Raw genomic sequence first — 11,193 nt, 5'->3', positions numbered from 1 at the left:
GACAATCATCACAACGGCCTCATATGGTTGTGGTAGTTTAGGTTTTGGACAGAGAGACAATCCAACCGTCCAGTGCTGTGGGAATACCTTTGCATCTTTCCCTAAAAAACGTGCCCCGAACCGTCTCTGTGACTCACTCGTCCAATACTAAAGGAACAGGGTGGTACCCCATACATCCCCTTGCTTTCTTTGGGATGAGATTCAACGCGAAAGTTTGAATGCCTTAGGATTATGTTTGTATCTTTCCCTGAAGAACCTTCTTCTGCGACAGCCTGTGCTCCGTCTGCTGCGGCATGTCTCGTCCAATTCTAAAATGACACACAACCATCCGCATAGTCCACATATTGTGCCAAGCTTTGCGAACTAAACTTATCAGATAACCAGCTGACCAACGGGCGGTTGTTCCCTCATTTGTTCTGTTGTTCCAGTGCCCAATTGGTAACGCATTACTGGGGAACCTTGGTACTTCAATCATCCAATCATCGTCATATCGTTGCGACAGTTTCGTTTTTGGACAGAGGGACAATCATCCCATCGTCCTCATATTGTTGTGACAGTTTAGCTTTTGGATCGACAAAATGGACTTCATCTTCTTTCTTCTTCGTTAAGTCCACCTGTACTATATCGAAGACAAGTGTGCCGTAGTTTCAGGTCTTGTCGTGCCTACCCAAGTTTTTTCTCGACATTCTACGGGCCAGAATTTCTGTGGTATGTCCTTCTTGTAAGATGTGCACTGGTAGACAAAGGGACAATCATTACTGCATCCTGGCTGTGTGACAGGTTAGATTCCGGACAGTGGGACAATCATCACGATTAGTATATGGTTGTGATAGTGTAGCTTTTGGACAGAGGAACAACCATCACATCACTGATCCCAAAGGTTGGGCCAATTTAGATTTGTACAGAAGCTCAGCATTACATGAGAGCAATAAACAATTGCCTTCCCGCACCTCAGTCGGTATCAAAGCAATCGATGCATCAACAAGTCAAATGCGAGTGTATTGCACCCATTGTGCCAGTGCGCCTTTGGTCTCTGAAGACCAATAAAAGTAGAGGCTTTCGCCTTTTGCCTGACCCCAGGTCTCTATCACTGGATTACGGGGACATCCATTTCTATTACCGCACTGGGGTACGACCCTGTCCGGGGTCCAACCCTGTCCCTTTAGAATTGGAGACATGCTACAAAGGCTAGAAGTTTCTTGAGGGAATGACGCAAAGGTATTCCCACGGCAATGAAATGTTTTATTGTCCCTTTGTCCAAAAACGACACTGTCACAACTATACGAGGACGATGTGGTGATTGTTCCTCTGTCCAAAGCTAAACTCGCGCAACCATATGAGAACTATGGCTTGACTGATATACTTAAGTTCTATAGTAATGTGTCACCACTGCGCATTGCTGACTACAGGACACACGATGGAACAATCAACCTCTGCCAGCTGGTTATCTTTTCATGTTTGTTGGTAGAGCTAGGCACGGATAGTGGAGCAACCTCTTCCTTTAGTATTGGACGAAGCTTGCCACAGGACGGTCATGGGCACTATCTCGAGGGCACTGGAAGGTGGTCCCGGGCTCTGACTACATAAATACTGAAGAGAATATAGTCACAGCTGCTAAATTGAGGACAAATGTATCAGTGTCACAACCACTTGAGGACCAATATTTCACTGGACACAACTGCTCTCGAGGACCTGGGTCTGATAATCCCTATATGTATGGTCAGATCCATTCTTTGTTGCCCGATAAGTAAACTGTTGTTGATATACTTCAATGAGACCTCAATCCTGTCTCTTGACCAGTAGATCATATCCGGGTGATGAGAATTGTGGCCTTTTACTCCCAACGCAAGATTAGAAAATCTAGTTGAGGAAACTCCTTCAACTTAACAGTTAGGTGTCCTTTTTCCAGAAAGTTCAGATCGGATCTCTCTAAGAGTGCAGCAATGGGCTCACAGCTTCAGGCAATCAGCTAATGGCAGTAAGAATCTTTTTGAACAGAGTGTAATATGTCAACAGACCACAGATGATCATGCAGCATAGTGTGTGTCACTGAGAAGACAACAGACAGAGATTACTAGTAGCTTAAATACTTGAAGAACTCAAATGTAAGTACATGTACATTTCTAAACTTTGGATCCCAGAAATTCATGCTTTGGGACATCTTTCATCAGAAAGAGATTAAGAGGGTATTGATCTTGGGAATTAGAAATATTGCTTTCAGTGACATCACTGCCATTATTGCAAAGGATGCAGGAACTGAAGACACTGAATATGTGTTAGGTCGAATGGATCACAATATTAAAGTGGGCTCATCCTGACATTCTCTTTGTCCTCGGAAGACCAACTTGGGATGATAATGATACAGCACAACAGAATTCTCAAGTTCGAGTGCAATTTTAAAATTTTTGACTGAATGGAATAGGCCTTTCAATTGCTGTTTTTCTTCCAGTCAACTAGGACAAGGGACGAGCCATGCAGCTTCTCACCATACTGGTCATCTTCACTGTCTTCTCGGCTAGATTAGCATCATCTCTCGAGTCATACTTCCACAGTTGTGAGGATAAAGCACCAAAAGATGGCTCATTAGGGATAGAAGATTCCCAATTGATGGGCTGCAGTTTTTCATGCCTTATGAATAAAGACTGCAAGTCTTTCACCATCAGCGGCAACAACTGCGAATTGTACAGTAAACCTGTCACCAAATGCACTGGAAATTGGTTCGTCTCAAAAAAGGGGACAAAGACTTGGTATAAAACTACCTAGATATTGTTGGACGATGCACAAGTACACTGACTCACTATTAAAAGTGTGGCAGATAGACTATCATAGATTAGAGTGGACTATAGTCTACTTCACAAGCAAATAGCAGAATCTCCAGTCTGATTTTTTTAGCTTTCAATGCACAGAAAATGCATCATCAGAACAAATGGTTATATACGATCTGAAATGTTTGAATACCTACATGTACTTACTCAGCCAGAATCAGCCAAAGCATGCTGAAGAACTAGCCATTTGAAGTGAAATACTGACAATTTTTCCCATCCATTTTAGCCTTTTTTTGCACACATGACCATTTTTGTATGAAATGGTGTACAGGTTCAAGATTATAAGAAAGCAATAAAGACACAAGCCAGTCTTCAACAGTATGTACGTAGTCTTGATATTGATAGTCAAAAGAATTCTACATGTGGGACTACCAATTTTGGAACGATGGGTTACATATACTACAGGACTCGTATTGATCAAATAGTCTAACAACAAATAAATAACACTTATACATCATTGCATGTCATGTATTGCTTGGACGGATAAAGGTGTCGTCAGAGAACTACATGAACTCAATTTGACTTTCCTACATGTAATTTTGATCATGGTAAAACGCTCATACTACCATGAAAAAGAAAAAAACCCTCATCGAGTAACATTATGGAAAACCTTACTGATAAAAAATACACGGCACTTAAGTCCAAAAATAAATATTTATCAAAAGGTCAGTGGAATTTTGTTTTCGTTTCATTACGAACATTTCATGCTTTACATGTATAGGCCAGGCCAACATGTAGCATGTTTTAACTAAAGATATAAAAATAGGAACAAACATCAAAATAAGTTTAAAAGACTGACAATCTGAAGTCAATTTCAAATCACTGTTTAGCAGCAAAGTACTTGATGAGAGACTAGGAACAATCACAGCGATCATGAAATATTTGCAAACACATTTTTTGCAAAGGGACGGATGATCAATTCAAATAACTTAAATAAATCCCTGAAGAATAGACAAAATCATATACAGTATTAAGGCCTACTGTTAGGATGTCTACGAGTGGACAATATATAGATGTAAACATTTAACGACATTCTACAGGCTAACAGAAGGATAGAACCATGGATAGAACCTACAATAACTTAAATGAGGAAAGCCAATGGCTTCTAAAAGCTATTTATTCAAGGACCATAGAGAAACATTTTCCATACTCTTTTTTGCGATACGCTTATAGCCTCATCAGCATCTAGACAAATATTGCCTGGGTTGCTCAAACGGCAAAGCAGCAATATCGATATTTGACTTTACAGTAAGTTTTATCTGGTTTAACTGAAAGAGATGATGCCAACACTGTCATGGAATGCCAGTTCATTTATATTTTTCTCTAATCTTTCCCTACGATAGCCTGAAGTATTTTCTTGTAGTCACCACTGGTGTCCTCCTTGATCCACTTCCAGAGCGTCTTCTTCGTCAATTCAAGGAAACATTGCTTGATCTGAACCATATCGATTTCAGCTCTTGAAACTACAACTCGGATCAGTGTCTTGTCATCAGTGCCGAGCCCCTTCATGGCATCACGTAGCCGCTGGGCAAAGTACATCGGACGGCATCGGATGTTACAAACTGTAAAGACCAAGAGGAGTTTTCAGCACTAAATGTATGCCACTTGTTCAGTTAATTTTACAAAATGCTATTGGCGGAAGTTCTTTGGCTATACCCTACAAGTACTTCACATTTGATTCTTATTTATTTTACTCTACAAACTAGGTATAAGCTTACCAAGGGCAGCCAGGCCTCTCTTGAAGTCACCAGACGTCTCTCTATCAATGGAATTCAGTATATCTCGCTGTGTTATCTGAAGAGAAGTGAGAACAATTTCATTATGATATCAAACAAGGATGTGCTTATTAGTTTCAAAACGAATTCGAGTCAAGGAATGCCTCACGAATGTTTCACAGACCAGGTCACATGTCTCTTAAATACTATGATCTTACCTTGACATACTGGTTCCAGATTTCTCGGAGCTGGTAGTAATCTCGAGTGGAAAAGATACGGACAAACGTTTCTTCATCTGTTCCCCATCTGTCTTCACCTGGAAAGAATATCAACCATTCCATCAGTAAATCCGTGTGGCAGTTGGTCTCTGTGAAGACTTCTTGGAAACTGCCAATGACAGAAGACAATGGCAAAGGCAAATTGCCCTTTTGATGGCTTAAACCATCATGTGGCAGTTAAGAATGTAAGTATTCTTAAATCTCAATGAAAAATACTTGATCAAAGTGGCACTGCGGAAAAGGAGTGTTCCCTTACCTGCTTTGAAAAGCAAATTTGCATCCCTCTTTGCTGCCTCGATATTAGCAAGTTTCTGGTAGTTGACATTGAATATTCCCGTTCCTTTACCGTTCACCATTTGCTCTTCGACGGCTTTTTCCAACTGTTCTTGGCCGATTTCGCTGCGGTTGGCTTGGACGGCAGCAATCATGAGACGCTTGAAATCTCCACTTGTGTCATCTTTTATATCTCGCTCAATTAGGTTGGCTTTTTTCTTCCTGTTCGGACTCGCAACTGTTGAAAAGGACAAACAATGTACATGTAGATGAGAACAAGTTTGAAAAAGAAGATTTGTGGCAATACTGAAACCATTCGCTGGCAGTCGAGCCAGGCCTTCCTTGAAGCTATGTTGGTTTACAGTTACCCAACCCTAGATTTTGAGTTTGAGGTACGTATTTTGATAAAGGGTGCCGAAGTATTGCAAGTCCACAGCTTTTTTACATCTACAGGCAACACTAAGGTCACATTTGGAGTACAAGTCAGTCACAATAAGCACACTTCAATGTATCACTCAGGCAAGTTCTCAAATTGCATTCAAGACCTGTAGTTTTGGGTTGGGTAATCAGCAATACCTGTACATCATAGCAGAAGGGCCTAACAGGAAGGTGCCTTACCATCGGGATAGACCTGTTTCATTTCTTCTAGCTGTGCATTGGTCCTTGTCATCAAGATCTCAATCAGGGTCTTCTCGTCTGTTCCCAAACCGTAGATCGCCTCTTTGATAGCCCAGGCATCATAGACGGCTGGCTTTACGAAACATGCCATGATTGACTCCCTGAAGTCGCCACTCAATTCACTGTGGAGGTCATCGATCAGGTCCTAGAAATACAAGGATTACAAGTAGTAATAGTTAGATAAATTGATCATTAGTGATAACACTGAAGCCTGCTAGATTGGCAGCTTAGTTCTACTGCCGTCTATATTTTTCATATTGTAGCATATAAAGCATGTTTCATTTTAACATACAGCTGAAATATATTTTCATTGAGCTGAATGCATTTAGAATACCCCAGGCTCTAACTAGACTTACCCTTCCGTACATGGTCTTGAATTTCTTCTTCAGCTCTTGTCTCTGTGCATTGCATCTGGTGGCAACAACATGAATAATCGCATCCTCATTCGTTCCTGAAATAAAATGAAGATGTGTTTAGTTCAATACCTTCATGCCACTCCTAAAATACTTCTATCAGGGTCAGCTTAGGTTGGGGAGGTCTGGTCCAGCGTGCCATCTCACTCTTGTGAAAGGACGTTTCAGGTGACCAATTCAAATCAACCATTGAACTCAACGATTTTCCAGGTCAGCTATCAGAAGTTTCTGATATCGATTTGTCATGTTTGTTTTTGATATTACTCCTAAGACTAAATGGACCTACCCAACCCCTTCATGGCCTTCCTCAAGTACTCGCAGTCAGCTTCTGAGTCCCACGGCTTGCCAACAAGGTCAGTTGAACGCTCTGTACTATAGAACTTCACCACTGGGTCCTCGGCTGCATACTTTGGCGATGGTTTCACGGTGCCTTCAGTCAACTCAAACGTGCCTGAACACGTCTGTCTCCGGATCAGCTCATCGACCGTCATGCGCTTGATCTCGGCCTTGATATCAGTATTGGCCGCGATTTGTTCACTTGTGACAGGCTGTGCGATGAACAATATTGTGTCAAAGAAAATGATAATTTTTAATACTGACTAAAACTACCAGTGATACAAAATTTATAGCAAGCTTCGTCGTGTCAGTTGGGTCATAATACATCATTCTCAGTCTCACCCAATTTTAACTATGGGTCTTACATCTTACAGCTTTAGCATGGTAGTCACTGAGGTATACGAATCAACAATATCAATATCAATATTAACATCCACAGTATGACTATAATATCATCCACACTCAACACACCTTTTTAGGAGCCTTCTTTTTACCCTTTGAACGGTACTCTTCCTCATCATCATCCTCACTGTCATAATCATCATCATCATCATCATCATACTTTCTGCTCTGTTAGAGGACAGTCAGTTTTTGATAGAGAAAAGTACAGAAAATCAAGAACAAAATTAAGCACAAGGTTTTAAAGTTAATTTCACAACACAGAGGTCTCATTTGTGAGTGTAGGCAACATTTGTTCTGACCATTTACGCTTCTCTCCATTCCCGGAGGAACATCTCCCTTTTTTGTACGTCACAGCACAAATTATTCAACAACTGATATCCAACCTACCTTTTTCTTTTGCCCTCTCATTGCCATCTGAAAAATAAAAAAAGCTGTCAGTGTGGCTGTGAACCCAAGGGTCTATTTAGCTGGGGAGGAGTGCAAACTGCCCCCACAGACATCTAAAAAACCATGTTTTTCATGCAAATTTGGGAAGAAAAGTGGTGTCCCTCTGGACCAAAAGGTTTACTCCGGGTCTGGAAACCATATCAGTCTCCAATATCTTACAAATTCCTTACCCGTGCATACTGCTGCTGCATGGCCTGCATCTGCTGCATCTGGGCACTCTGCATCTGCTGGTCCATATTCTTCACATGCATGCCGTATGGCATCTGGCATGGGGCTGGTGCCTGCAGAAAAGTTACAATCATTAAGATTTGCATGATTAGGATTTAAATCAGTTGTCTTGCCACTATGGTCAGGTTATTCTAAGATATCTTGACATCATTCTATTATCTATCCTCAGTAAAACTTACATGTCCTTGGTAGACGGTCTGGTACTGCTGCTGAACACTCTGAACCGCAGGAACGGTGAACCCAGGTACAGCTCCGCTATTAGAATAAACAGATTGGTAGCCTCCTGAAAGATTGAGAACTTAGTAATAGCACCTTTGAGAAAACAAGAAAGAAGGTTACTATTTGTGTCATATTGGCTTCCAATGGCATCGGAAGCTGCAAGTTACTTGCTACTGTCAAAGCCTACTTCTCCAGGAATTTGGACATCTCCAAAGCATCCAATGTGAACGATCTTTCAGACTTCCATCATTTGGAACTCCCTGACCATACCTCAAAGGAGTGAAAGAAAAGTTGGCATTCTCAAGCACAATCTCAAGAAATCTTGTGCTTTAGCCTCTCTAAGGTCTACTGTTCAGAGAAGCACTTTCAAACAATTGGCAGTGATGAATGCTTGACAATTGAATAAACATGAAGACTTACCTTGTGAGTAGTTGACATTATAGGCACTCTGCTGCTGGTAGCCATAACCCGATGGTGGTGGGGGAGGTGGACCAGAGGAGGCAGCAGCATACCCGAAAGGCCCTCCTCCTCTAGGCGGCGGTGGGGGGCCACTCGAGTAGTTGGACTGAATTGAGGAATGAGAGGTATACATATTTATTGAAACTTAGACTCAGAGGCTTGATAATGATAATGTTTGAAAATCACAAAAAAGGCCAACAGGATGATTAACGATTACTGGTACAACTATACAAAATGTAATGCTCACCTGATATCCATAGGACATGATCACAAGAAATTTAGAAGTAAGGAATGCGAAATGCTGGTGAATTTTCTCTCACGTGAACTTGTGTACTGTATGTATATACATTGTATATATTTGTATAGAATCCATGCAACCATTTGTAAACAACCTGGTTATGCCAAAGGTTGGTCTGCAGACCACACCTGCACACAGGTTTTACTAATAGGGGTATAAATGAGCTGAATGAGCTTGTATGTACAAAAAATGTACTTGCAGAATGTACAACCAGAACAACAGAACTAAATCGTGAATAATGAACTGAATTCTTTATCAAACTGTAACAAATTTTAATGTTTTCTATCTACTATCAGTTTAGGTGTAACAGAGACTGCAGATTTGACTTTCTTGATCGCTTCATCCCCAGTCACGTAACTCTATCAAAACTTTTGCAGAAACGGTGATGCGCTGTCATGTTGTTTAGGGAACGTAACTCATTGTCCCTTTTGGGTCCAGAAACGAAATGTCCACAGGCAGGAGCCAGGTAGGTCTGATTGAGTTACACGAAGTATCAAACTTAATTCACACTAAGTCCTCATCCAGTGTCCATGCTGGAGGATCGAGAAGACTCTTCGTTTCCCCGAGGTGTTGATGCAATTTCATTGTCATTTGTAGATGAAGAAGACACTTCATTATTTTCGTCTTTCCTGTGAGGTGTGGATGTGCATGGTGTTTCAACTTGCTCCACAGGGGTCCTCTCAGCTGCAATGTTTTTGCCAACAGTTGATGCCATGTTCCCAGAAGAGGAGGGTCCTTCGTCTGTGCTCAAAGGCATGGATTTCTCAGCCTCCATGCCTTTGCTTAAAGTTTTATCTTTCTTGCTTGTCGTTGAAGATGGTGTCTCCACTGAATTGCAAAGTGAGGCATGTTAAGATTCCACAAACAGACCTAAAACTAAAGTCCAAACAAAATGACTGCCTTTGCCTCTATCACTAGGACACCCATTACTATGCCGAATATATCTTCTACTGGTATTGAAATGTCAGCTTTAATCTGGACAGCTTACAATATAGAACTACCACTTTACAGCTTTTTGAATATCATACTAACAACACATTAAAGGCCAATTTCCTTACCTTTTTCTGGATTTTTCTTCACAACCCAAGCCTCATTTTGTTCTGTCCACAACTTATAATCAGAATTAGAGTTGAACCTCTTTAGTGCCTTACATTCCAAGCATTGGACGACTGTGTGCCTTTGTCTGCTCTCTGAAACAATACAAGGAATGCTAGAAATAGTTCAATGCCAAAAGCATGGTTTCATTCATAGTAAATTCTCATGAGAGGAATGGCAAGAAAGTCTCCACATCCAATATTTAATCAAACACATTAAATTAAAATCATGGACAACTCACAGAGATTAGACAGTTTTCAATTGGCACCACAAAAATATGAATCATTAAATCATGACATTAGAATAGATAGGTTCTCTGCTGGGTGTGTCTGAAGCCTGGCATCTAGTCAAGAGGAACTGGAAGTCAGGTCAGAGTTCTGGGACGAAAGCTGACCTGATGAATACTAGCAGTTTGTCACATATCCACAGACCTCAGAACTAGATGATGTACCAATTGAATGCAAAGAAGTGGAAGAGCCTCGGCAACCTAAAGGCAGGTCCTTGATATTTGCAAGAGCTGTAAAACCTACTTTTACTCTTGATGCGAACTGTTGCAGTGATTCCAGGGACTAACAGCATGTAACATTTCTTGCATAGAGTACGTTTGATGCTCGGGTCTCTGAAACAGATTGGGTTGAATAAATAATTTGACAAAACAACTTGAGAGAACAGTCTACCTATCCTCAGTTGTATTCTTTCTATGCAAGTGAGTTATAAAAATATTATAGTACTGATTATACTACTGCTGGATTACTATTGGTATCAGTGTAGAGTAAAACTATCTACGACGAGAGACAAGACAACTTGACCAACAACTTACATCCTTAAAACAAGTTTCTTGGCAATGGACTGCATGGTTTGTAAATAAAACCTGACCAAATTGGTGTTTTCTGGGTTCTGAGCCAGGGTACATGTTGCAAGCTGAAATACAAGATTACTCGGTAAAAAGATATATCATTCAAGAGAAGGGGTATATTATAGTACAACGGTTGGATATTTCGTATGCCTCTTCGAAAATGGCAATAATATAACTCCTCTGTCACAGGGATGATACTGAAACCATGTCGCTCCGATCACGTACGGAGTGGCGAACTTTGGACAGGTCTCGCAATCGCATATATGCAGGCACAAAATCCCATGCAGACGTGCTGAAAAATGAAGACGTTCGACTTTTCCAACAAGAAATATAAAGCGTCTTACTGACTATACCATTTATGCCATGTTTTCAAAACTATGAAATTTGAAATAGAATTTGAAATGAACATGTTCACTATTATCATGTTGAACTGAAGTTGCATGTAGCCTACTATGGTGTACTGCAAATGCAATGGATTCCAATTCCTCAGGGATAACTAACCAATTTTCTGTCATAAACAGATGCTATACTTATTATTGACCTGGTAGAGATAATTCATGTGCAGTGATGACTCCCTATAAGCCACTTTTCTCTGTGTTTTTAAACTTTTTTCCTCGGACATCTCCATCTTCCTGGCCTGGCTGTGAATATTTGGTCTGCAGCCAACCTTT

General features: G+C 40.8%; 2 protein-coding genes and 1 long non-coding RNA gene across 3 annotated transcripts; 1 reads left to right on the top strand and 2 right to left on the bottom strand.

Moving 5' to 3' along the window:
• The first annotated feature begins 2,052 nt into the window (after positions 1-2,052).
• Positions 2,053-3,494, top strand: LOC135485874 (uncharacterized). Its single transcript, XR_010446646.1, has 2 exons — positions 2,053-2,105; positions 2,450-3,494. It is a non-coding gene; the product is annotated as an uncharacterized LOC135485874 (long non-coding RNA).
• LOC135485852 (annexin A5-like) lies at positions 3,137-8,711 on the bottom strand. The gene is made up of 13 exons (XM_064768167.1): positions 8,521-8,711; positions 8,235-8,379; positions 7,775-7,878; positions 7,538-7,648; positions 7,308-7,334; positions 6,990-7,088; positions 6,469-6,730; positions 6,126-6,220; positions 5,710-5,914; positions 5,075-5,329; positions 4,759-4,856; positions 4,544-4,619; positions 3,137-4,387 (listed from the first exon to the last, which is right to left on the bottom strand). Exons 1-13 carry the CDS (start codon positions 8,536-8,538, stop codon positions 4,149-4,151), a joined length of 1,734 nt encoding a protein of 577 aa, XP_064624237.1. The 5' UTR covers positions 8,539-8,711; the 3' UTR covers positions 3,137-4,148.
• Positions 8,712-8,796: 85 nt separating this feature from the next.
• On the bottom strand, positions 8,797-11,193 carry LOC135485865 (ribonuclease P protein subunit p21-like). Its single transcript, XM_064768204.1, has 5 exons — positions 11,064-11,193; positions 10,487-10,587; positions 10,197-10,285; positions 9,630-9,761; positions 8,797-9,399 (listed from the first exon to the last, which is right to left on the bottom strand). The coding sequence occupies exons 1-5, from the start codon at positions 11,148-11,150 to the stop codon at positions 9,089-9,091; spliced, it is 720 nt and encodes a 239-aa protein (XP_064624274.1). The 5' UTR covers positions 11,151-11,193; the 3' UTR covers positions 8,797-9,088.

The sequence above is a fragment of the Lineus longissimus genome, chromosome 1 (genome assembly GCF_910592395.1).
Source record: "Lineus longissimus chromosome 1, tnLinLong1.2, whole genome shotgun sequence".
NCBI classification, from domain to species: Eukaryota; Metazoa; Nemertea; class Pilidiophora; order Heteronemertea; family Lineidae; genus Lineus; species Lineus longissimus.
Note: the sequence above shows the minus strand (reverse complement) of the source record. Positions and strands in the feature narration are given on the sequence as shown.

Coding starts and splice junctions, on each gene's coding strand:
- LOC135485852 (XM_064768167.1), bottom strand. Junction 7,089..7,307: donor TGAGAGGGCAAAAGAAAAAG/GTAGGTTGGATA, acceptor GTCCTCTAACAG/AGCAGAAAGTATGATGATGA. Junction 5,915..6,125: donor TCAAGACCATGTACGGAAGG/GTAAGTCTAGTT, acceptor TTGTATTTCTAG/GACCTGATCGATGACCTCCA.
- LOC135485865 (XM_064768204.1), bottom strand. CDS start 11,150: ATGGAGATGTCCGAGGAAAAAAGTTTAAAAACACAGAGAAAAGTGGCT. Junction 10,588..11,063: donor ACATGAATTATCTCTACCAG/GTCAATAATAAG, acceptor CTTGTATTTCAG/CTTGCAACATGTACCCTGGC. Junction 10,286..10,486: donor AAGAAACTTGTTTTAAGGAT/GTAAGTTGTTGG, acceptor AATCTGTTTCAG/AGACCCGAGCATCAAACGTA.